We start from the raw sequence: 26,091 nt of genomic DNA on the forward strand, positions 1-26,091 counted from the left end.
CCATGAGTAAAATTAGCCCTTCAGTTACCAACAAAACAGCATTGTTATATGATATATTGTAGAACTAAGAATAGTAAAGATGTAATTTTTAGATTTATTTATGCAGAAAAACATAGATGCATTTCTGATTGTTAAAAATCCACAACACGCTCGTCCTTTTATTGCTTTGTGTTCACCAATCTGAGCCACAGACCGGCAGCCTCAAATGGGCCATTACCACACGAAGTGTGAAAAAAAGCGCGCAGGGGGAGTACTCCCGTGAGACCAAATGACCTGTCCTGGCAGACAACAGAAGTGGAATAAGTTCCCTAACAAGGAAAAAGACTTCCTGTGTTAAACGGCCTTAGTCTAACGGTGTTAAATTTAAAAACCATCCTGAGTTTGCTTTAGTCAGATGCCAATGGAACTTGTCCTTAGAAAATAATACGAGGAAAAGACCACCCTATTGATATTTATCCCAGGTAATCAGTTTTATCGTAAAAGCAGCTTCACGTTTGAAAGAGATTTTAAAACGTCAGGCTTTGCTCCTTCGAACCCGCCGCCCTGCCCTCCTTCCGCCCCTCCGCCCCCGGAATCCAGAGCAAGCGCAAAAGCTTTGAAAACAGGTGGGCGGGGCCCCAAGGAAGCCCGCACTGATTGGTTGGCGGGAGGGACCCGTCAGGGCCGTCGTTGCGGATTGGCTACTACGCGAAGAATCGCAGTTACAGGTCGTTCGGCGAAAAATTTCGCCGCTGCCGTCGCCGCTATGGCGACGGGTAAGGGGGTGGCGACGCCGCCTCTGTGGCCAGTAGAGGCCCGGCTGGCGGCGCTGCTTCCAGACCTGCTGGTCTTCAGAAAGCCCCGGGGATCGGAACACGAGCTTGCCACGGCCCAGGGCGTCCTCCTTGGCGTCCACGTGACGGGTGAGGGCGAGGGGAGGTGCGTCGCTCTCCCGACCTGCCGGAGGGGCGGCCGTTGGGCCACAGCTGGTAGAGTCCGCGGTGGTTACGGGCCTGGCCCCGGGGCGAGCTAAAGGCAAGGTTTCATTGCACTTTCGCCGCCGCCGCCGGAACCTGAGGGTCATTTTCCGAGCAGGAGGACGCCTTTTCGGACGACCTGTCGTAGCCCTGGAGTTCACTTCAGCGATGATGAAATTGAGACTCAGAAAGGGGAAAGGGCTTTTTCGGGGCCATATGTCAGGCTTTGGACCCAAGTTTTTCCCCAGTCCCGAGCATTTTCCAATAAGCATTCTGCTTCATCCAATGATTTTGTTTAGTTATTTCCTTCTTTGGGCCCATAAGTAGGTGCCCGCCATTGTTCTAGGAGTTGAGACCTAGCAGCTACTTTGAGAGTCGTTCCTTTAACAGGTATTTGTGGAGTTTGTCACGGATATGAAGATGAGTGATTCGGGTGCCTGTCCTCGGAGGAGCTCACCATATGAGTTCTCCACAAAGCTTTCATCCATTCTCCTTGTCAGTGGTTTCTCTATCCCTCACGTGGGTGGGGAGAGGGGAACCCTACAGGTTCCCTTGGCCAGGGAGCCTTAAGAGAGTATGATGGGAAAGCAGTAGTAGCTGGATTCCAATGAAAAGGGCACTTGTGGGTGAATCTTCACCATCTGCAGCTTCTAGAAACATGGGGAAGGTAGCCCTCTGGACTCCCAGAGGCAGCAGCAGCCAGCCTGGCCCTGAGTACTTGCTAAGTAACACCACGTTAAAGGATAATGAAATTACTCATCTTGAAGAGATCTGCTTCTGTTCCACTGGCCTGATGTGTGGAGGGAATAGAGCCTAAAAGTTTAGGATTTGCAGCTAACATAGTAATTTTTTCTTTGTTGGTCAGGGTTTACAGCATTAATGGACAGGTTCAGCCTGAGCTGCAAGTCGGAACGTGACATGGACACATTGGCCCACATCTTCAGTTATTACATTAGTGACATCGTGGAGCGTGAGTGACCGTTGTAGGGGAGCAAGGAGGTGTGGTGATGGGCTCTTGAGGGTTTGTAGCAGAAGGGGGCTCGGGGGCACTTTAAAACATACTAAAGTGACATCCCTTTAGTGTCACTCATCCTTTATTTCTTCAGGTTGCCTCTGACGAGCTAGATCTTTGCCTGTATCTGCCATTCTACGCAGTCGCACATCCTGTTGACTCGGTGTTCAGAAAGGGGGAAAATGCTGATTTTTACTTTGCATGTTTGTGTTTTATTTCAAAATAAAGTATTCCTCAGGTTGTGTCTTCTAACAGTAATATAATGTGCCTCGTGTGTATATCAGATATAATTTACAGAACACCTTCCCATTGTATTACTGCATTTTGATCCTGTGAAGTAGGACTGAGTTTTATTTTCTGCCATGTATCAATACTAAGCTGTGGATATTTGCCTAATCTGAGGAGAAAAAAAAAACTTTTTCATTTGTACAGTAAACATGTTTTGAGTACCTACTCTGTGACATAACAGTGTAATAGGTGCAGGGAGTGCAAAAACCCATTCTTCGAGGAGTTTTCAGTCTAGTTAGGTCTACCTAACAGAAATTACTCTGGCCCTATACCCTTTAGTACTAATATAACATTCCCTTCATGTACTGACAGTATCCTGTTGAGTTATGTCCATCATTCTGAGATTCACCAGAATGATTACTTTGTGGCATCTTCTTTAGCCACATAAAGTGGCTATGTGACTCACCCCTTACCCCTGAGGAACAAGTATAAAAAATATTTTGGGAATTCCCTGACGTTCCTGTGGTTAGGACTCTGCGCTTCCAATGCCGGGGCCGGGGTTTAATCCCTGGGCCAGGGTTCAAACTAAGATCCTGTAAGCCAAACGGCACTGCCAAAACTTTTTTTTAATTTAAAAATAAAAAGTCTTTCAATTGATCAAGTTTAGATGAAAGAAATAGAAATTATGTATCATGTGTGTATGATACATAATCATGTGTATGATAACACCAGGAGTTGCTGGGTACTAGAAATACATGGAAAAATAAGAAAGACACAGTGTCTGCCCTCATGGAGATTGTATTATTGTGATCTGATGGAGGGTAGGTGGTAAGAATGAAAGCTGGAAGAGGCATTTGGAGCAGCTGTGGAGAGATGATGGAAATTTCATCTAGGTTAGTGATTCTCAACCTTGGCAGGACATTAGATAACCACTCAGGAAGCTTTTAAAAATCCTGAGGTCTAGGCTTCACCCCAGTTAAATCAGAATGTCTTGGGTTTCCCCCAGGAATAAGGATGTTTAAAGTTTCATAGGTGATTTCAGTGTGCAGTAAAAGTTGAAACCATTGGTCTAGATACATGCTATGAAGGGAGCTATGTAGAGATGAATTGATTTGAAATATATTTTGCAGTTCAGCAGACAGGATTTTCTAATGTGTTGGATTTCAGTGGGAAGTGGTGAGGAAAGGGACCCTCAAGTTTTTTGCCTTTCATAACTGAATTTATGGTGATGTCACTTATCAAGATGGGAAAGATGGCTTTGAGAGAAAATCAAGGGTTCTGTTTTAAGTATATTGAGTTTAAGATGTTAATAAGTCAGTCAACTGGAGAAATGAAGTTAGTGGGTATGATTGAGCCTGGAGCTCAGAGAATAGATCTGTTAGAGATGAAAAGTGAATTGATGGCATAAAGAGGTTACTTAAAGAACTGATTGAGTCCACGTGGAGAGAGTGTAAATGAAGAAAAAGAACCTAAGACTGAGGAACTCCAGGGGAAGATTAGGAAGAAAGAACCTACAAAAGAGACTATAAAGCAGCCAGTCAGGTAGGATTCTGTGGTATTCCTGAAGCCAAAGGGGAGATAGTGTCTCTAGAAGAAGAGGGCCATTCTAGCTGGGTTGAAAATGAAAAGTGTCAAAAATAGTGATGTCTGAAAAATACTGAATTTAGCAAAATGAATGCTGTGTTGATTTTGATCATTTTAGTGAAGTGGTGGAAATGGAAGTCAGATTGGAATAAACTGAGAAGAGAATGGTAGAGGAAAAAAAATAAGCATGAATTTGATAGGAGGAGAAACTTGTATATCGCCAGCTCTTTTGAGAATTGTTTTGCTGGGAATGTAACAAAAATTGAGCTAGTAACTAGAGAAGAAGGCAGAGTCAAGACTAGGTGGGTTAATTTTGATGTGTTTTGTTTTCTTTTTTTAGAAAAAAGATATTAATGGGAATGATGGAGTAGAGAGAAGATAAGGAAAGGAGTGAAGTTCTTGGGAGGGTGAGAGGGACTAAGATGCAGAGCACCAATAGGGGGATGGCTTTGAAGATAACAGGAGGACTTCTCTTCCATTTTAGAGAAGATGGATAAAGGAACAGACAGATTTGAGGAGAAGCTAGGGGAAAGGAAGAAGGAGTCTAAGCCTTGGAGTGAATAAATTGACCAGAAAAGATATGAGGAAAAACTCTGTAGGCCATTCTTTTCATCATATATTATTCTGCCATGATCTGGCATGTCTCTGATTTCGACTCATTTTCCTCTCTCTCCCTTACTTGATTTCAGATGTGCTCTGTTTTGGAGGGGATATCCTAAATATCACAGGTATTTTTCTTTTTTTCCTGAATATTTAAAGCACTGTAAGCAAGGAAGCCTATAGGTGGAATTTGGCATGTTTGTTTATTCAGCATTGTTTGATTATTTAGTATGTGCTGGGCCCTGGGGAAACAAAGATGAGGAAGACACAGTCTCTGCCTCACATGATCTCCCAGTCTAATGGAAAAGCCTTGTCCATATTAAGCTCCCACATACGTTACATTTTGTTCACATTGAATGACAGGAAAATAAGTGCCTATAAAGCATTCATGAGAAAACTAATGAGAAACTTGGTCATTAATAGCAGAAGCTAAGTAGCGAAGAAGTCTAGCTTGTTTCCTATCTGGAAAACTCTTAGGATTATTAACAGCTATATGCCATAGAGTTGGCCTGTCTTTTCATTTAAACTTAAACAAACCACTTAAAATCTTAAAATTCAACTTGAATGTAAACCTACACTTTGTGAACCTCTTAGATCTGTTAGTATACTGATGGAGAGAAGAGTACCAAAAATAGCCCTAGGTTTTAGGAACATTTCAGCTTCTACTTAGTCATGTTTTTATATGCTGAATAGTTTTAAGGATCTAAGGCCGTATTTTAACCTAGTATGATGTATAGGGCCAAGAAACCTTGTCTGACACCTTGCATGATATCTTCTGCATTATTGGGGGCTTTGCTCTGGCAAGTGAATCCAGATGTTTGATCTCTGTCAGCCTATCTTGTGTCTCTACAGGGAATGTGCTCCTGGCACTCTGGACAGTGGAACAGGATCAACTGAGTGACATCATTACCCTGGTGGCAAAATGCAGTCTGGAGATACAGGAGAAATTTGGGATCTACCATACCAGAGAAGGCCAGGACCTGCAGCTAAAGATAGGTATTAGCTACCAAAAGAGTGATCAGTTGGAAAACAAAACAAAACAAAACAAAACAGTATAAACAATTCAAAAGATAAATGACAACCTGGAAAAAAATATTTGCAACTTATATCACATAGACAACAGGTGAATTTTCCTAACATAGAAAAAACACCTAGAAATCAAGAAAAGACTAACATTCTAACAGAAAAGTGAGCAAAGAACATGAATAAATAACACATAAACAAAGAAATCATCCCTTGTAACTTGGGAAAAACTGGTCAACTTCATAATAAGAAAAATGCCAATTGAAAGTACCAATTGAGATCATTTCTTACCTAGAGCTATGGAAAAATTCAGATGCTGAACACACTGTTGATAAGGTTGTGAGGAATAAGCCTTCTCACACAGTGCTGGTGGGAGTCAACAGTGGTACAACTTCCCTGGAGGGTGATTCAGTAATCTCTACCGAGATTACAAATGCATTTTTTCTTCAACCCAGCAATCAACATTTATCCTTCAGCCCCAACGTTTATTCTATAGGTATACCTGAGTATTTATAAAATATCATATGTATAAGACTATTGATTGCAATATAGATTGTGATAAAAGGTTGAAAATTATCTGTAGGAGACTGGTTAAATAAACAATAATAGGTCTACCCAATGAGATTCTCTGCCACTTTACAAAAAGTTGTTTTGATATAGCAATATCTCCAAAATATAGATGAGAAAAACCAAGATGCAGAGCACTGTGTTTAGTATGCTACCTTTTGAGTAAGGAGGAAAAATAAGAATTTTTCTTATTTGTTTATATTTGTATAAAGAAACACTGGAAAGATATGTAAGAAACTAATAAAAGTTACCTGTTGGGGGAAAATAGTGTAGATAGGTATATAGGTGGAATCAAGACTTTTCAATGTATATCCTTTATATAGTTTGGTTTTTTAATTATGTTACTGTATTACATTATCAAAAATATAATGCCATAGAAATTTAAAAACTGTACACAGAGGCCATAGTTTCAACAGGGCCAGGATTGAAGGCGAAGCTCTATACGAAAAACTGCTTCACAGGAGTCCAGAAACCTCAAGGGGTTTCTGAAGTTAGGGCAAAAGTTGGCTCTAGCTATTCATTTGTATTTTGAGGAACAGAAGTGAAGAATCATATTGTGAGTTATATGGCATCTCTCCTATCCTACCATCTTTTTTTTGTTCTGGTTTTTGTTTTATTGATAGGTAATTCATAATTGATACTGTACATAGACATATTTATATACTTTTGAAACCATCACCACAATCAAGATAACGAACATATTCAACACTCACTAAAGTTTCCTGTGCCCCTTTATAAACTCTCCATCCCACTACTCCCCTCCCCATCCCCAAGCAACCACAGATCTTTCTATCATTGCTTTTTTTTTTGGCCAGCTTGCGGGATCTTAGTTCTCTGACTAGGGTTATTTGTACACTTTTTGATCTACAATAGGATTATTGTCAATTTTTGGCTATTACAAATAAGGCTGCTATGAACATCTGTATACAAGTCTTTGTGTAGACTTATGCATTTATTTCTCTTGGTTAAATACCTAGGAGTGAAAGGTCTGAGTCATAACGGTAGATGCATGTTTAACTTTTTGAGAAATTGCTTATCTTTTTTCCAAAGTGGTTGTACCATTTTACATTTCCACCAGCAGTGTGTAAAGGTCCCACTTTCTCCATGTCCTAGTCAACATTTATTATTGTCTGTTTGTAGAACTTCCTTTGACGTTTCTCATAGTGTGGGTTTGCAGGAGATGGGTTAGTTTAGCTTTTGTGTGTCTGAAAAAAACCTTTATTTCACCTCTGGTTTTGAAAGGTATTTTCCCTGGGTATAGAATTCTAGATTGACAGGAATTTTTTCCTCTTACATGAAAGCTGTTGTTCTGCTGTCTTCTAGCCTGCAGTATGTCCAACAGGAAATCTGCTTTCATCTATATTTTTGTTTCTTTGTATATAATGTCTCTCCCCTTCCACCCCAGCTGCTTTTTGATTTTTTCTTTATCACTGGTTTTAGGTAATCGGATTGTGATGTACCTTGGTACAGTTTTCTTCATTTTTCTTCTACTTGGGACTCATTGAGATTCTTGGATCTCTAGGTTTCTAGTTTTTATAAAATTTAGATAATGTTCTGCCATTATTTCTTCAAATAATTTTTTCTCTCTTCCTCCTCCTCTGTGTAGTTACACACATATTAAGCTGCTTGAAATTGTCCCACAACTCACTGATGCTGTGTTCATTGTTTTTCTATCTTTTTTCTCCCTGTGTTTCATTTCGGATGGTTTCTGTTGGCTATGTTTTAAAGATTACAGATCTTTTATTTTGAAAAGTCTAATTTGCCTTTGATCTAATATATTTTCTTGTGTATTTTTGTAGTGTATTTTTCATCTCAGGCCTTGTGGTTTTCATCCATATGAAGATACCATATCCTCCATGTCCCTACTTGTTTAGTATCTCTCTAGTTCTTGAATATATGGAATATAGTTATAACTTTTAATGTCCTGTCTGCTAATTCTTTCGTCTATGTTATTCTACATTGGGCTTGATTGATTGATTTTTCTTCTCATTGTGGGTATATTTTCCTTTTTCTTGGCATACCTGGTAATTTCTGGCGGGTGCCAGGTGTGAATTTAACCTTGTTGAGTGCTGGATTTTTGAATATTTCTGTAAATATTCTTGAACTTAGTTCTGAGATGTGGTTAGCTTAATAGGTTTTGCTTTCAAATTTTGTTGGATAGGACCAGAGCAGTGTTTAGTCCAGAGCTAGTTTTGCCCCATTGTTGAGGCAGACCACTTCGAGTACTGTACCTAATGTCCTGTGAAGTATGAAGTTTAATACTCTGGCTAGTGGAAATGGGAACTATTCCCAGCCCTGTGTGATACTAAGATTGTTCCCTCTAATCTTTTCCGGGGGCTCTTTCCCTAGCCTCAGGTTGTTTCCTCACACTGATGCACTTAAAGACCTGAGGGGGACTCAGTTCTCTGGAGTTCTGTGCCGTTTTCTCTCTACACACTCTCCTCTCCAGCACTCACAGTGCCCTGTGAGCTCTAGCTAGCTTGGCCTTCTCAGACTCCTACCTCTGTCTCCTCAACTCAGGGAGTCCTCCGGGCTGCACCTGGGCTCGCCCTCCCTGAGATGTGTACTGGAAACTCTCTCTAGGCGGTGAGCTGGGGTATCAGAGGGTTTGCCTTGTTTCTCATCTCTCAAGCATACTGCCCTTAATTACCTAATGTCCAATATCTTGAAAACTGTTGTTTCTGTTGTTTCGTGTATTTTTCCAGTTCCTTGGTTGTTCCAGGCATTAAAGTAAATTCACTGCCTGTTGCTGCACATTGGCCAAAAGTATATGTCTCTGCCATTCTTTTAAAACTGCTTTTTCCCTTCTTTTTAGTGTGGATTGGGTGACTTACCTAAGGGCATACTTCTCCTGGTTATAGTAATTTCTTCCCTGGCAAGCAAACCCATTTTTCAGCTGTTATTAGCAGTAAGAAATCCCCCAGGACAAGAAAAACAGGAGGCAGAAATAAAGGGTATGGCGAAGCCCGTGTGTGGTAAAGTACTGATTGTCTACTCACTGAGCCCTGGTTACATGTGAGGAGAGCTGGTGTGGTCATGGTGGCAGCAGCTTCTGAGCATAATCATTTGGTCTCTGCCATCAGGACCTAGCTGTCCATTAGAAGAGCAATTTAGAGACAAAACTCTTGGATGCCTAGGATCCAAGAGTTTCTTCCCTCATACAACTCAGGCTTGTCTGAATGTCTGTCTCTAGGTGTGTTTAAGACAGAAGGAAATCTGGGGCAAGGTATTCTTTTTGAGGGGGAGCTCACCTAATATTTCTGCAACTGTCGGTAATAACGAGATACGGCGTGATGCATAAAGCAGTGTGAGGATTCCAGACCCCAACCTTTGCGTAGTTTTCCAGCTGAGTTTGTCTATTCACCACTTGTCTCCTTTTCTCTGGATAGGTCTGTCTGCAGGTCGGATTTCCCAGGTTATTGTTGGAGACGAGCAGCGACAGTACCTCTTGGTGATCGGGCGTGATGTAGATGGTGTCCAGTTAGCTCAGCGGTTGGCTCAGGCAAATGAGATTGTCTTGTCCTGGAACTGCTGGAAGCTCTGTGAGCAGTACATGTTTGAAGTGGAAATCATGAGGGAGGATGAAGCTGTGAAGGTAGGAGGTTGGTCACATCCATTGAACGTCCTGAAAAGGCCTTCCTACTGCATAGGGCAGTGCTCTGGTGGTGCTCAACACCAGACCAGACCAACCACTGGAACTTTATTTTGGAGGGAGGTGAGGGATCTTCTCCCAGGAGGACAGACGAGGCAGAATAGTAAGGCTGAAAAGATAAGTGATAAACAAGGGAGATGGCATCCTTAGCCCCTCTATTAAGGAACCAAAGGTAATCCAGTTGGTGGGTGGGCATAGAATTGAGCAGTTTCCTTTCTATAGTTAAGAGATATGCGGATCATTGACCCATTTGATTTTGATGAGCATTTTTACAAGTGCCTCGATTACCTGCCACATTACCGGACAAGTGCTGGTAAGTTATTTTGTCCTTTATTATACCCATGCCCAAAATTTCAAAGATTAATTTTCCACATGGCTGGAGACATTTTGTTTGCTTTCCTTCTCTCAGACATTCTAAGAGCTGCCCTGGAGTTGGATCCAGACTCTGCACTTGAGCAAACCCTGCGGAAGCACATAATGAAAAACCTTTTGAAGAAGGTTATTTCCTAGCTCTTGAGTCATTGTGTGTAGACTGTGTGTGTGTTTGTGTAAACAAGTGTACATGTACAAATGTGACAACCATTTGATTGATCCAGTTCATCTCCCGCTTCCCATTGTAATACCAGCAGATTTTCCCATCTGCACCAGTTACTGTGATGACATGTCCTATAAGTTTAGATTTCTCAGTCCTAGAAAATAGAAACCATATTTGATTTTTGTTTGTTTGTCCCTCTAGAAACTAGTACACTGTAAACAGGGTATAGAGTATGTGCTTGGTAATTAAGTGTTGACTGATTGTTTATATGTGAATCCCTTAGTAAGTGATATAATGACTAATAGAACTGGACATATCAAACTGTGTCTTAGAGAGGAAATAGAAAAGCTTGGCAAATTTCATCAGTGAATTAGGTTTAAAGTCAAACGATTTTAACTCCAAGTGCACTGGTTGTATATCTTCTATACCTCTTGAACCTGAATTTTAAGTTTTTTGTCTGGCATCTATAAGTCATTTTCTCATATTTACCATGGAATATAGAATTTAAATGCCTAAACATGGTACTAAAAGTTGAAGTTACAGTCAAGGTAACTCACTGTGTCTTTGTAGATTGATGAAGGCCAACCTATGGAGTATATATCCGAATTCCGTACTGTGACTATGGTTTTGGTCAGCCTAGAATTCCACAAGACAGCATGGATGTTGCATTTGTGTCATCTTATCCAGGAGGCTGCCTTATACATCTCCACAGTGATAGAGAAAGGGGGTGGCCAGCTGAGCCGGATCTTTATGTCTGAGACAGTAAGTACAAGGGAACTTGACATATCAACATTAAAGGTGAGTGAGGAATAATAGTCTTAAGACAATTATAATAGTCTTATGTTATTATTATAACGTCTTATGTTATCTCTCACATAACACAGGCATAAGTCAGACTCTCTGCTTCTTATTTTGTAATAAGCTATGTTACATTAAAACTTCAAGTAATAATATTTAAGGAACGGGATGTTCTAGGTAGTTTAATTTTCAGGGTAACTGAGTGTTATCCTCCATATCTTTTTTATTCTCTTGTTGAAAAATCCTTATGAAAGCATGAAGAATGTTTTTCTGGCTCTATTAGTAAAGTAAGTATAATCAGATCCTTCTGAGGTAATTTAGGAGCTTGAAAAAGAGCAGTATCATACTTGACATTATAGGTAAACAAAATATAGGCAGATGGACTTAGCTGAAGGTAGACACTAGAAATTGAATTTTTGAAAAGTTCTTAACATCGATTTTTCTTATGTTTTAGATTTCAGTTCTTTAAATAGTTAAATCAAGATTTTTTTTCTTTTTTTTAAAATGTCCATGTTGATGTGGCCTAGAACGTCCATTTCATGAATCTTATAGAATCCTCCATTCCTAATAGAAAACCAGCCAGGAAGGGGTCTGGCTTCATTTAGGGAAGTTGGTTCAGTTGAGGCGAGCCATATTTCTTTCCCAGGTCAATTTCCCTTTTCTTTCTTTGTCACCTATCTCAGAGCTGCATGTTCCTCTGTGTTTTCGGCCTTCCTGGGGATAAGAAGCCAGATGAGTGTGCACATGCCCTGGAGAGCTCCTTCAGCATATTCAGCTTCTGCTGGGAGAATCTTGCTGAGACCAAGTGAGGAGGAAGGTGGGGCAGAGAGGAGCTTCTCAGGCCCAGGGGGCTTTTCAGGCAGGGTAGGAAGCAGTAACAAGTAGCAGGGGTTGAGGGTGTCCAGAGTCTGCCTGTAGGGGTGGGAACATGCTGAGGGAAGTCAGAAAACAAGATATATTAAGAAATTACTAGGTACAGAACTATGTACTAGATACCCAGGGGAAATGGATATAAGTTTCTGTCCAGTGGGGTGGGAGAGGGGGAAGTATAGAATACGCATAGCAAGATTCAAGCAACAAGCAAACATATAAATTAATATGCACATAATACATCTGTATGTGAAGAGACGGCTGCCTGTCTATGGGGAGGGTAGGCGTGGGAAGAGATGTTGTGGGACAGTTGCCTAGATAGGAAGGGACCACAGCTGGTTAGTGCTCCCCTTGGCTTTCACTCTTGGTCTTTCCCAGTCCTGTTGATTTTTTTGGAATTCACACTGAACTGATCTCCTGCCTCCATATTCACCCCACCCTCCCACCTACAAAAGCCTAGCCCTAATGAAGTTATAGAAAATTCCATTTTCTGTAGTGCAACTATGACATGATTTGGTTGGAATTTTTCAAATGCCCTTTTTTCTTTTTTCACTAGAAAGCTATGAGGAAAGCATGTACATGAACAGATTTGAAAAATGCTCATTCCTCATGTCAACACTGAGTCAAAGATTTGTTTGCTTGCCATACTTATTCAAGATGAATACAAATTATATCACATATTTACATAATGCTTTAACATTTTTAAAATACTTTAGTATATGCTACCAGTGTGAACAGTTATTTGTATCTGTTACACATGAGGAAACTAAGACCACAGGAGAGTAGTTAGTAGCATGTAGCAAAGCTGGTAATGAAACCCAGAACTTCTGTCCTCAAATCCTGTGTTATTTTCATTACCTCACAGCTGCCTCTTTTAAAATACAAATATTCCCCAAAAGGGATAGCATATATTACTATTGTGATACCATTGTAGAGGCATACTCATAGGACATTAGTACTGAAAAGGAACTTAGAGATTATCTGATCCAACTCCTTATTTTATAGATAATAAAGATGCTACAGTTGCTTCATAGATACTCAAACTCTTAGTCCAAAGCAGATACGTGGTGGCACTTCTTTCAGGCTCAGTGAGATCTGCAGATACTCCTACAGCCTACTTTCCAGTCGTATCTCCAGTGTGAGTGTGGCTAAGCCATTCCTTTCAGTGCTGGTCTATTCTGTTTTCAAATTTTGCCTTGACCTCTGGTCTTCAAGACTCCTGCTGTTAGCCCTTACTCCTGAATAAGATAGTCATTTCTTGGTCATTAGAGGCTATCTTACAGTGCCTTTAAGGATGCCTTCTGTGACTCTTAGACCATAACTTGGTCTTTTTTAGTTGAGAATATAGTAGATGTTAGGCACTAGATAGGATCTTAAGAGTTCATCTCATTTGGCCTCCTTAACCTAAGGAAAGTAAGATCCAGAGGTTACGTTGGAAAGCCAAATAGTTTGACAGTGTTAGATCCTAAAAGCTAGTTTCCAGGTCAGTGTTTTTTTCCTTGAAGATAATGACTAATTTAGTAATTTCCCGAAGTGTGTTTGGTAGAACATTAGTCCCTTAAAAAATCCTGAAAAAAATATTTTCATGGCCAAATATGTTTGGGAATTGATGCAACTATATTTCCTTCTTAAAGATTCACAATATACATTAACATCAAAGTTTCTGAGCAGTCTTACAGTAAAGAAATTTGTTATATTTGGTTTTATTCAACATTTCCCAAATTTACTTGATCACCAAACACCAAGACCTGTAAACACCCAGAAGAATGAATGTTCTAAGGAGCATATTTTGGGAAATGCTGCACTAACCAGATGCTGAAGCTTGCCTTCTTCACCTGTAATTCAAGTTTAGAGACAGAGTCTCAGAGGTGCCTGTGTGGCGTCGGTAGCAGATACTGTTGCATCAGCCTCACCCAGACCCAAAACCACATCCATGTCTCCTTTCTCAATGACCCTGTTCACCTTGGGTCATCTTCTAAGTTCCTCTTTCTAGTCTAGGAAATAACCTTCAGTTTTCAGTTCATTCACAGAAGAAAGATGATTCCCTGTGTCCAGTGATTGATCAGGCTTTTCTGGTTTGTGACTATTTCTCCAGGATATTTTTGAGACCCAGGGAGTGCAGTCTCCATATCTCATCATAACAGTTTGGCAGCACCAGAAATACTTTACATATATGAGTAAATAATATATATTTCCTCAATGAAGAACCCTTTTTAAAATATTTTTTGGAAAGGATAGAACATGGACCACCAGGAAGAGCAAGGGGGAATTATAAAGTACAACAGAAAGAAATAAGAAATAACCAAGTGGAAAAAAGTATTACTTGTTTCATTATCTTAGTCTTGCTAACAGCTGAGTTTCTGGCATGCATAAATGCATTCATTCAACAAGCATTCATTGAATAAGCCTCAAGCCAGGCACTGTGCTAGGTGTGGTGGACATAAAGAGAAATAAGACACTACCTCCTCAGCTCTGTAAACAACTAATTTTAATACAGTGAAACTTAAATGTAGGAATAAAACGCCATAGGAGCTACAAAAAAGTGCTATGGGAAGAAATAGTTCTCCCCAGAGTTACTAGAGAAGTCTTGACTATAGAGATGATTTTTTAGCCAGTTGTGAAGGAAAGGCGCTCAGCAGGTGGAGAAAGTGGGGAAGAGTATTTTAGACAAGGAAACATTGTGAAACATTAGCAGATTTTCAGTCATTCTTGGGGTGGCAGCAGGACCAACTGCCTAGTTCTTGTCTTGAGTGTCTCTGATTCACCCTGGGCAGTGGGCCCAGTGAGTGAATATAAGAGTCCTCAATCCTGTCCTTAGAGGAAGACAGGAAAATTTGGATGGTCTGGGAGACGTCAGTGTTAGGATTGTTGCCACTTTTTGTGCTCTCCGTGAACAACTGAAAGTCGTTCATTTGTAAATTTAACTTGAAATTAATTATGCTTCATTGCACCTTCTCTCTCCAGATGTATATCTTGTTACCTGTCACATGAAATTTTCACGTCAGTCAAGTAAATCTGCTTATTCTGTTATGCATGAATTGTTCATTGCCACCTTTGAGCCTTTGCCTCACCTGGAATAGTATATGCCCTTTTTAAAAATAATTTATATTTCTAGTGCTTTTCCATCCATGGCCTAGGTAGGACCACTTTTCCTTCCGCCTCTTCCTATTTCAAACACCTTCTGTGTTCTAGCCATCTTAAACTACTTAGTTCTGCACAAATACACCAGGATTGCTAAAGCCTGTGCCTTTTCCCACTGGACAAAATGCTGTTGCCTCACTTTGGCAGTACTCCAGGTTTCAAGGTCTGATCATATGTCCTCTCCTTTATGAATACTTTATTTCTAATCTCCAGTATCAGTTAATGCATCCCTTTCTTTGCTCTGTTAATTGCTGTATTGATCTCTAATATGTAGTATTTTCTTGCTAACTTATGAATATATCTCTTCTCCTCCCTCAATCTCCACCACCAGCCCAGACTGAACTTCTCCAGGACAGGGTATTATAAACATCTAGCCCAGTACTTGGTACTGTACATGCTTCTCAGAGCTTATTAAGTGAGTGAATGTATGCATGTGTGAATGGATGAATGAAAAAATATTACTCCTTTTAAAAAATTTATTTCAAAGACTAATTTGCTTCAGCAAGCCTTCCATCAGCAGCCTGACATTCTGAGTATTCCTTTACTCTCACACTCTGGCATTATTTGATCCATTAACCCTGTATAGATCTGTTGATCTACTTTGCATTTTGGGGTTTCATGTGAAGCAGCATGGTGTGGTGGAAATAACATTGGTCTGGGAGTCAGGAGGCCTGGATTCTCATTCTGGCACTAATATTAACTCTTGTATAACTCTGGGAAAGTTAATTAACTCCTTCAGTTTTTTTTTGTTGTTGTTAAATGGGTTTTAAATATTTGCCCTACGTACCTCACATGTTTGTTGTTAATTATCCCTCAGAGAATCAGATGAGGTAATGAATTTGAAAATACTTCAAAAAGCACATAAAGAGTATCTGACAGATATAAGGTGTTTTTACTAATAATAGCTCCTCAACTAAAATTCCTAGAGTAGGGGGACCATTTTGTTCCTTTTGACTATTTCCCTAATATTCAGTACTTTGTACCCACCATGTGATGCAAACTGACAGCAGCCTCTGGCCTTTTGCATTCTGAGCTCTAAAACTAGACTTCTGGATCTAGGGAGTGGCAGATCTAGTGCTGGACTTGGTGGCTTCTGAGTGCATATTTACCCACTGTTGCTTTTCTGATCCCCAGGCTTGTTTCCATCAGTATCACCAGTGGACCAGTATTCTGTGGCATGGTTGGGGCAGTAGCAAGACACGAATATGCAGGTAGAATAGGACATTGGACTGTTCGCTCTGTGACTTAGGGGGTGATGGTAAAGGAGGTGATCTAAAAATTCTCCATCCTTTTCTTCTCTGTCTCCCTGATACAGTTATTGGCCCAAAAGTAAGCCTTGTGGCAAGAATGATAACTGCTTATCCAGGTTTGGTGTCCTGTGATGAGGTAACATATCTAAGATCTATGCTACCTGCTTACAACTTTAAGAAACTCCCAGAGAAAATGATGAAAAACATCTCCAACCCAGGGAAGATGTATGAATACCTTGGCCATAGAAGATGTATGTGAGTGTCATTATGTGATAGTTCAGTCCCATCTCTTTTATAGAATCAGGGCATAGGAATAATGAATGCTTGATTATATGAAATTAGAAAGAAAGATGCTTCTAGTACTGGCCTGCTGGAATAAGAGACATAAGAGGAGGGTTTCATATCTGAGATCTTTAGCTTTTATGTTTAGCTTTTAGCTAGTTCCTCAGGGAACAACTTCTGTCCTACAGGAAGAGAATAGCAATAGGTCACTAGTCTAGATGTTCTTTTTTCTATGTGTACTTCACAATTTATTTACTTCCCTGAGCCTGGAACAATAAATAGTTTGTCTCCCCTTCCAAAATTTTTTAGTTTTTTTAAAACTCTTTGATACTGAACTCTGGACCTCTTTAGTTGTCTGAAAGTACTTATTTATAAGGACAAATCCTCTATCTATTTAAAAACATATTATCTGTCTATCCCAATCTATTTTTAATTAACACATTTCCCTTTGTCCTTTTTCCCAGAATGTTTGGGAAGAGACATCTGGCCAGAGAGAGAAATAAAAATCACTCTTTGCTAGGTAAGTTTTCTTTTTTACCTTAAATCATATCGTTTTCAGCTGTAGATGGTTAAATGTGATTTAAAAAGCAAAATTTGAGACTAAATGCTTCTAAGCTTGTATTAAAAAATAGAGAGCAACCTTCTTAGTGAATGTGTGTTAATTTTGAAGAGGACTTGCCATTTCTTTTCCATGTTGAATGTTTAAATTTCAGGTTCCAACATTTAGTAAGAATCTTTGTAAGGGTTCTCATCTTTAGAGAGAAATCTTTAGAGGCAAATTCCTCATCCTGAGATAGTGACAGTAGCACCGAGACTGTTCCACCCACACTATATATTCCCTATCTTTATATTTGTTTTATCTAGATCCATTAGTCCATTATTTTCACAGAGCAGTGACAGACTTTGAACACTAAATTGTTATAATGGAAATTTTTACAAAAAGCTAAGAAGATGTAGTAGCCCCCATGTCCATGTGGTGCCTAGTTGTTCTAAATGTTATTATGTAGGCTCTGGAGCAAGCCCCCAAGCCCAGCATACATTTCTTTATAGTCCGGAGTTGATTTTCTGGAAAAAGATGTGAAGGCTTATCAAATAATGGAATTCTGTCAAGGATTCTGGGGAAAAAGCCGTTCTGAGAATTACCTTTACAAATTAATTCAAATAAATAAGTGTCTGCTAAAAAGCACAGGAGTGTTAGGTTCTCCTTGTCTCTTCACAGACCGGGAGAAAGAACTGGAAGCCTTCCGAATGGCACAGCAGGGAAGTTTGCAACAAAAGAAGGGCCAGGCAGTTCTGTATGAAGGTGGAAAAGGCTGTGGAAAAAGTCAGCTGTTGGCTGAAATAAACTTCCTGGCCCAGAAAGAAGGGCACAGGTAAAGACTCCTGCTTTCTGACTTGGCGTCTGTTTCTCTTGGGGCTCCTTTCCCTTGTTGGTGAGACTCTTGTATCGTTAGATTCAGCATCCTTGGGCTGGCGGACTGAGTAACCTCTCTGGATCAGGGGACTCCCAGTGACCATAGTAACGTTTACCAGGGTGTTGCCATTGAAGCTGAAGGAAGCAGATTCCAAGCAGTGCTTCTATGCCATCCAGACCCTCATGGCCATCTTCTTTGAGATTGATATGTGCCCAGCCTATTACCGGCAAGAGCGCCTCCACAAACAGCTCCATGGGATGGTGGAGGAATCGCTTCACTGCCTGTTTAATGACCTCTTCTTTGTGAAGGTAACAAAGGCAGTGGCTTTCTGAACTGGATTACTGATATTTTTGGTGGCTAGTTGGACCCAGGATTGTCTTCGAATCTAAAACACACACACACATATACATATACATATACGTATACATATGTGGCCTAAGAATACACAGTCAGCAGTGGCAGGATTGAGATTTGAAAAGTCTTTGACACCAGACCCCAGGCTTTCTCCTATTTGAGGAGAGTGGATTCTAGGACTGACTCTGAAACTTGCTAGTTGTATATCTTGGTACAAATCACTTGGCCTCTCTGAGCCTCAATTTTTTTCACCTGTGAAATGACAGTAGTAGTACTTTATATGGGTTTTGCATGGATTTTAGAGGATGTAGTATATAAGAGACTGCATCGTAAATGTGAAGGTACTAAAATCTGTCACTGTGATATTGACCAGATGTGCATATCCAGCAATTATATGCATGTGTTCTTGAGTTGGTTGCAGCATTTTATTCTTTAACCTTACCTTTCTATTCCTGGGTCATGGAGTATGTCACTTGAACCAGCATCTGAATCTCAGACGCTTCCAGTGGTCTAGGATTTATGTGGTACCCAATAGCGAGTAGGCTAAGAATTCCCTGGTCCACAGCTCCATTTGTCCATCCTCCATCACTTCTCCTAATCTACCCAGCATGCAGGGCATTGTATCTAATGAAAAATAGAGAAAACAAAAATCTGTCCAGTCCCTCAGTATAGCCCTGTCTTAAGACAGGCCTTACCTGGGGCCCTGGACAAAGTGGTCAAGGAGTAGCCTCACTTTGGCTCTCAGGTCCATCGTAGCTCATGTGCCTTAGCCTAGCACAGTGTTGCAGATGTCCATTGCAGTTCTTTCTCACAAGTCTCATGCACACATTCATTCTGGTATATTTGGAATAACTGGGGTACTGGAGTTGTCCAAAGTGACATTGCTAACTCTGACCTGTCACTTTATTCCTTAGTCATGATCCTTTAAGAGTTTGCCAGAGTCCAGTATGGAAAGGAGCTATCTCCCTCTAACCACCAGTGGACTTTCAGTCTCACCCTCTGAACTGTATATTGACGTTGGATTGGTATTTGTAACCCTATGCCTAATCCTGTAGAAATCCATTCTCACTCAAAATAGAATAATTTTCTGTTCCCTTTTGAGAACCTGTATATTTTTATTAGATTGTCATTTTGAATGATAATATATGAATAATTTTCCCGGTCAGTTTCCCTTATCCTTCGAAGTTTCGCACATGGATGACCTGACCAGACAAAAGAAGGTTAAAGCATGTTTTTTTCAAGTGCTGCAGAAGGTGGGTACTTTTGCTACATACCATTAACTCTTAATATGTGGAGATGGTTTATGCTCATTTCAATCTATCCACATCTTACCTTCACTTGGGCATTTCTCGGCCTGCCTATTTATTGATATCTTCATTGTTTCTATCTACCTTTAACCTTGAATCCATCCTACAGCACAGCATACAAGGAAAGGTCTTTGCTCCTTCCTGATCCTGTTTCTTAATGAAATTTTAGTAACTTAGAACAGTAGCTTCTGGATGCAGGTTGATAGCTACTTTACCTCCTATTTATTAAAAATACAGATACTCAGGCCCCAACCTAGGATTACAGAGTCAATAATCTGTACGAGGAGATGCTGATGTAGCCATTCGGGAAAGCTATCTTGAAGTAACTAGTCAAATTTTAGTAACATTCATCCTCTATACCTAGCACTTCCACTCCTAGATATATATTGCAGGGAGTCTGTTCATTGCAGCGTTTGTTTGTGGAGGTTAGGGAGGTATTGGCATGAATTCATAGATGAACACTATGGAGTGTTTATAGTGCAGAAGTTAGAAGTAAGGCAGTAGATGAAAACATAGCAACATGGAGTAATCTAAAAACAATCCTGAATATTTTATCTTTTCTTGTGGCTCAGTAATATTCCATTGTGTATATATATACACCACATCTTCTTTATCCATTCATCCATCAACTGGCACTTAGGTTGTTTCCGTATCTTGGCTCTCCTAAGTAACGCTGCAGTGAACACAAGGGTGCGTATATCTTCCTGAATTAGGGTTTTTATATTCTTCCAATGAATATCCAGTAGTGGAATAGCTGGATTAAAAAAAGATGAAATCTTGCCATTTGTGACAACATGGATGGACCTTGAGGGTACCATGCTAAGTGAAATAAATCAGATGGAGAAAGACAAATACCATATAATTTCACTCATATGTGGAATATTAGTAAATAAATAATCAAACAGGGACTTCCCTGGTGGTCCAGTGGTTAAGACTTCACCTTCCAATGCAGGGGGTACAGGTTTTCCTGGTCAGGGAGCTAAGATCCCACATGCCTCATGGCCAAAAAACAAAAACATAAACTTAAAGAAAAAAATAGTCCACATCAAAAAAAAAAAATTCAAACAAACCAAACAAAAACAAACACATAGTTACAGAGAACTAAGTATTGGTTACCAGAGGGGATGGGGCAAAATGGGTAAAGGGGGTCAACTGTATGGTGATGGATGGAAACTATACCTTTTGTGGTATAATGTAATGTATACAGAAGTTGAAATATAATATTGTACACATAAAAAGTATATAATGTTATAAACCAATTTTTTAAATCCTGAGTGAAAAGAGAAATAATGAGACCTGTTATACAGTACCATTTACATAAAAACAATTTACATGACAAACCAGCAATGCACATTTTACAAGAACATAATACAGGCAGAAGGTAATATGATAAACACATTGGCATGGTTACCTGTGGCAGTGAGGAATGGAATGGGAGTAGGGAATGTGGATAAAAGAGAATACATTTTTTTTAAAGTCTACATGAGCAGGCATTATAACTGGTAGCTTTAGCTATAGCACTCCCAGGTATTTCTGATGTGCAGCCTGGTTTGGAAATTACTGGTTTAAAAATACTGTGAATTCCCACACAGTTTGAATCTTTTGCTAAAATGAAATATTTGCAAGCTTCAAGTTTGATTTGGAGAATATTTTGATGCTTATTTCATATTTCAGTTAGTATTTTCTTGTTCAAAGAAACTCAGTACATTTCTTTAGGAATTAGATATATAAGCTGTGTTTTATATTTATAAAGTAAAATATTACCTGGACTAAGAATACATTTTACTCTGAAAATCCCAGCCTTTGTTGACATTTTATTTAAATTGTTGATGGGAAATTCATGGTAGATTTGAAAATCAGATGACTTCATTTCTAATCAGAGCTTGTCATTGTTTCTTTACTGTTATTTCCAGGCAATGAGGGAAACACCACTGATTTTCCTCATTGATGAGGCCCAGTATATGGATGCAGACTCCTGGGAGTTTTTGGGAACTTTGCTCTCCAGTGTGCCCATCATCATGGTGATGACATTGACCCCTACCTTCACCCTTTGTGGCTGGGCCCAGCACTTCCTGCAGAGCCCTCAGGCTATCTTTGTGCCCATTTCGAAGTTGGCAGCGACCTCACTGTTGAGAATGGCATGTTGGGAACTGGGGGTGGTGAGCATCCCCCAAGAGCTGCAGATGTGAGTGGCTAGGACTAGCTGGGCACTTCATTAAGGGAGGAGCCAGTGCCATAGTATAAGAGAAGGCTCAGGTCTCACACCGGAGTTGGGGGAGAGTATGGCATTAGAAACCATGAGGAGGCCCAAAACTAGGATTTAAGAGTAGACAGTCTCCTAGTAACCCAGTAAAGGGCTGTCTCCCCTGGGCTCTTCACCCAGGTTTTCACAGGACAGTTAGGACTTGGATGGCTTTCTTAATAGGTCCAGTATGTGCGGTCAGGCCAACTTCTGCCGGACCCTTTAGCAAGGGGATGCTAGTTCCTTTTAACATCAACAGAAGCAAAATAGTTGAGAGAAAAGTTACTGCCAAAACCAATCAGAAACTTTTTTTTACATTTCTGTGCTGCTGCTTCCCTCTGTTAGTGTATATCATCAAGAACTGACTTTAACAAAAGAAGAAATATTCCTCAGTATGAAATACCTTTATGCTTGGCTCTCTTCAAGTGGGCATCTTTAGTCAGCAATCCCCTGCTTACCTCTCCACAGCTACCTTCTCCGCAGGTGCTTTGGAAACCCCCTTTACTGTGAGATCTTATGCCAGGACCTTCTCTCTAAGAACATATTGCTCTTTCATGACCTCCAAAAGGAGGAGGGGGAGAACAGCAAGTGGGAGACCCTGTCAGGTAAGCTGAGCTTCCCAGGGTTCTACCCTGATCCCACTGCTGGAGTTCATTCTTGAACATGGCATCACCTGGTCCTAATTAGGCATGTGCCTCTTCCCTGCTGCCATCATAAGCAAGATTCGGCCTTCCTGGCTAAGTGTACTATACAAATAATATGCAACTGTGTTGAAAACACTAAATACCTGCCTCAGATAAAGTAATTGAGTCAATCTACTTTAGTTCCTTTTTGAGCAGCCTAGGAGGCGGGGATAGGAAAATAGGATTTATAAACATCAGAGAGGATTGATAAACATGACAGTCTAATAGAGAATTGCACATTACTGATGAGAAAGATGACTTGAGGGTTTGAATGGGGGAGGGGAGAAGGGAGGAGGAAAGAGATAGAAGTATGTGTAAATCCAGAAAGGCATCCTAGAGCTGTGATGTAATAGAAGAGAGGGCTATTGAAAGGTAAACAGGAAGAGTGAGAATGTTAGGTACCGTGTGGTACAGGAAATGTTCGTTCCTAAGAGAAAATGAGAGGACAGGCAGGATGGCTGGGGTAAACCACTTTAAACGTGTATGCTCCATTTATCTTAATCCTTTCAGTTTCTTGACTAAATGTGTTTTTGTGCCTTTAAAACTACAGTCACTGAGCATGGTGTTTTCCTCAGTCATAGTCTTCTTTCTCTACAGCCAATGCCATGAAATCCACAATGTATAGTATTTCTCCTGCCAGCTCTGAAGACCAGGAACTTTATGTCTGCACAGTCAAGGATGATGTGAACTTGGATACAGTGCTTCTTCCACCGTTATTAAAAGGCAGGTCCCTTGAAGACCTCAAGTGAATCAATTACAGGTGTCATTGCACTTAGTAATTTGGTGGATGATTGCGTATAGATCCCTCATTATCATGCTAGCTTCATTTCTTCAAAAAAGAAATCTGCCTTCCAGAAATAAATTCTGGCACTGCCCGAAGAGTTCTTAAAGACTTGTAATGCTACTTGAGTAATGTTTTATGTAAGTGAGCCCACTGTTCTCTTTGAGGCTGACTGATAACCTGGGAAAGTTTTCTAGTTGTTTAATAAAAACTATGACCTGAGTTTCCCTTTGTGCATATCCCTGTGCTGGAGGAGACAGTAAGCAAGGGAGATAATGCTGCTGAGATTTAGGAAAATCCATGGTGCTGGTGAAGAGACAGTATTAGGGACATAGCAGGGGTTTAATAAAAAGAGTGCAAAGTAAGCTTATAATGACTGATGAGATAGAGAATAAAGTCGTCAGAATTGGGTAGGCATAATTAGACAGGCGGTGTTCTTTTTAGAGATGAGGATGGTTTTTTTAACGTTCTGTTCAAATGTTTGGTGGCCAGGGTACTTTATTAACCCTTCTTGAGGAATGTTATGATGGATAAGCATGCCTTCAAGTCAAGCATGGTCTTACTGAGAATATAAGACACGCATGTGAAACAGCAGTACAGAACACATTGGTAATTAAGAGCCAGGGCTCTGGCATCAGAGAAATCTGGGTACCATTGCTTCCTCCACTTAGTAGCTGTGAAACGTTAGATAAACTTATCTAAGCCTTAGTCTTCTCATACTCAGATGAGGATAATGATAGCCCCTACCTCATGGGGGTAGTTGAAGATTAAATGAAATAAATCATGGTATATAATTAATAGTCAATGACTGTTAGCTATTATAAGCTGTCCACTCTGGTGGTTTAAGGTCCACCTGGACAGTTCATATTCCTACAGCTGTGATAGGCCACACTTGGCATTGGCTTTACTAACTTAGAAGCGTACAGGTCAGGAAACACAGCACTGTAGCAGTACAGGAGCAAGTGGTTTTCTTCAGTGGGGGTCCTCACGGCAGTTCCCACTGCTATTCTCTGGAGCCTCAAGGAATAGCTTACATGTGATGGGATGAGACCATGATGGATGGGTGCTTAGATGCCCCATTTCCCAACAAGGAACTGGTATCTCTTAGAATAGTCCTGGAGGCATAGTTTCTAGGCACTGTGACCTGTTACAAGAATTACTACACTCAAGGAACCCCAAAGCTGTGGCTTACCACTAGGTATTTGTAGCTTATTCACAGTTTTCCTAGTCCAAATTCAGTTTCCAATCAGGGATCACTCTTTGCATAAGCAGTGTTACCTGGTAACTCAGCTGATATTCTAATTTTATAAGGATCCTAGGAAACAGCTAGAAAGTTAACCCAAGATCAGTATTGTCCACAGGGAAGGAAAAAGGATTTAACTCATAAGCTAAAATGAACAGTCCAGTCAGCAAGGCCTTGGTCTAAATGAAAGGCCAAAGCTACATGGTAAAAGGCCATGTAAGTTATACAAGTATTTAAGAAGGGGGCTGACATGACTATATTTGTACTTTAGGTGTACAGTTCTACCACTAGTTAATGTGTTATTGAGATAAGAATGAGAGGAAATTGGAGATGTTCAGAACAGGGTAGCAGGTGAAAATGACTACTTATACTAAAATTGTTTAGGAGGAAATATATTCAAGAACATTTAGAAAGAGAATGAGTGGGTGACAAGTTGGTTGTGAGGGAGAGGGAAAAGTTTAGAATTATTCCTAGATTTTGGGCTTGGTGACTTACTGGTTCAATACCAACTGCTTTAATACATGGGTCAGAATATGGAGAGATTTACTAAAATGCTTGGAGTTAAGATCTTTATAGTAATTAGAGTTCTGGGACCAGGAAGCCCAGCCTCCATGTTTAGTTGAAAGTAAGAAGAAAATGGATCTACCAGCAAAAGGTTTTGGTGACCATGAGGAACAGTTTCAGTGTTGTGCTGAAAACCTGATTGTTGGTTGAATAATGAATGGGGAATGGGGACAAAAGAGGACATGGAGATAAGGCTCTTTCAAGAGATTTGGCTGAGTGGAGAACAGATGGACAAAAAAGCAAACGCTTTTTTTTTTTTTTTTTGAATGAACGGATTGTTAACACAGTGTATTCTATGTTAGTAGAAAGCCTGTTCATTACAGATTTTTTTTTTTCTTCAGAAATAGCAGTGAACCAACTGGATCAACTGAGCCCAGAGGAACAGTTGCTGGTTAAGTGTGCTGCAGTCATTGGTCACTCCTTCCACATAGATCTGCTGCAGCACCTCCTGCCTGGCTGGGGTAAAAATAAGCTACTTCAGGTACTGAGGGCTCTTGTGGATATACATGTGCTCCGCTGGTGCAACAAGAGCCAAGAGCTTCCTACTGAGCCAATATTAATGCCTTCCTCTATCGAGATTATTGAACAAACCAAAGAGGAGAGAAAGTCAGGTGAGGCAGAGCTGCTCCCTTGTTCTCAGGACTGAATAGAGAGCTTTGGGTGAGGGTATCTGTGTTCAGAAAGAGTATCAATATCATATATCATGGGCCTCAGTCTCTTAAAGCTTATGTCTAAGAGATGGGGGAAATTAATTATTTTAACCATGGAAGACCCATGGTTATAGTGAATGAATAGCCTGTATTTTTCAGAATTGTCTTAATTTCAAGAATTCTAGCTCCATGTTAACCCCATGTGTTAAGTATTTGTATTTTGATTTTTGGTTCAGAAAATATTGCCGTAGTCTTTTATTGGCTTCTTAGGATAAATAATAAGAAAATAGGATAAACTGTTTCTAATTTTAGAAATTCACAAGGACGTTAAACACACATGATATTTAAACATAT

The 26,091-nt window shown here is 40.2% G+C and overlaps 1 protein-coding gene across 2 annotated transcripts in view; it reads left to right on the top strand.

Moving 5' to 3' along the window:
- Window positions 1-699: 699 nt before the first annotated feature.
- Window positions 700-26,091, top strand: part of LOC132527319 (adenylate cyclase type 10-like) — a 38,422-nt gene continuing 13,030 nt past the window's right edge. For both annotated transcript variants that reach the window (XM_060162842.1, XM_060162843.1), the window contains exons 1-20: window positions 700-902; window positions 1,822-1,926; window positions 4,470-4,508; window positions 5,233-5,376; window positions 5,699-5,899; window positions 9,360-9,565; window positions 9,845-9,935; window positions 10,032-10,120; window positions 10,728-10,919; window positions 11,639-11,760; window positions 16,101-16,177; window positions 16,282-16,471; window positions 16,963-17,018; window positions 17,718-17,871; window positions 18,032-18,221; window positions 19,434-19,520; window positions 21,488-21,759; window positions 22,285-22,421; window positions 23,097-23,222; window positions 25,429-25,698. In XM_060162842.1, the coding sequence (XP_060018825.1) occupies window positions 746-902; window positions 1,822-1,926; window positions 4,470-4,508; window positions 5,233-5,376; window positions 5,699-5,899; window positions 9,360-9,565; window positions 9,845-9,935; window positions 10,032-10,120; window positions 10,728-10,919; window positions 11,639-11,760; window positions 16,101-16,177; window positions 16,282-16,471; window positions 16,963-17,018; window positions 17,718-17,871; window positions 18,032-18,221; window positions 19,434-19,520; window positions 21,488-21,759; window positions 22,285-22,421; window positions 23,097-23,222; window positions 25,429-25,698 (2,905 nt within the window). In that variant the 5' untranslated portion in view covers window positions 700-745. The remainder of the gene's footprint in view (window positions 903-1,821; window positions 1,927-4,469; window positions 4,509-5,232; window positions 5,377-5,698; window positions 5,900-9,359; window positions 9,566-9,844; window positions 9,936-10,031; window positions 10,121-10,727; window positions 10,920-11,638; window positions 11,761-16,100; window positions 16,178-16,281; window positions 16,472-16,962; window positions 17,019-17,717; window positions 17,872-18,031; window positions 18,222-19,433; window positions 19,521-21,487; window positions 21,760-22,284; window positions 22,422-23,096; window positions 23,223-25,428; window positions 25,699-26,091) is intronic.

Source organism: Lagenorhynchus albirostris, chromosome 10, assembly GCF_949774975.1.
Source record: "Lagenorhynchus albirostris chromosome 10, mLagAlb1.1, whole genome shotgun sequence".
Taxonomy (NCBI): Eukaryota; Metazoa; Chordata; class Mammalia; order Artiodactyla; family Delphinidae; genus Lagenorhynchus; species Lagenorhynchus albirostris.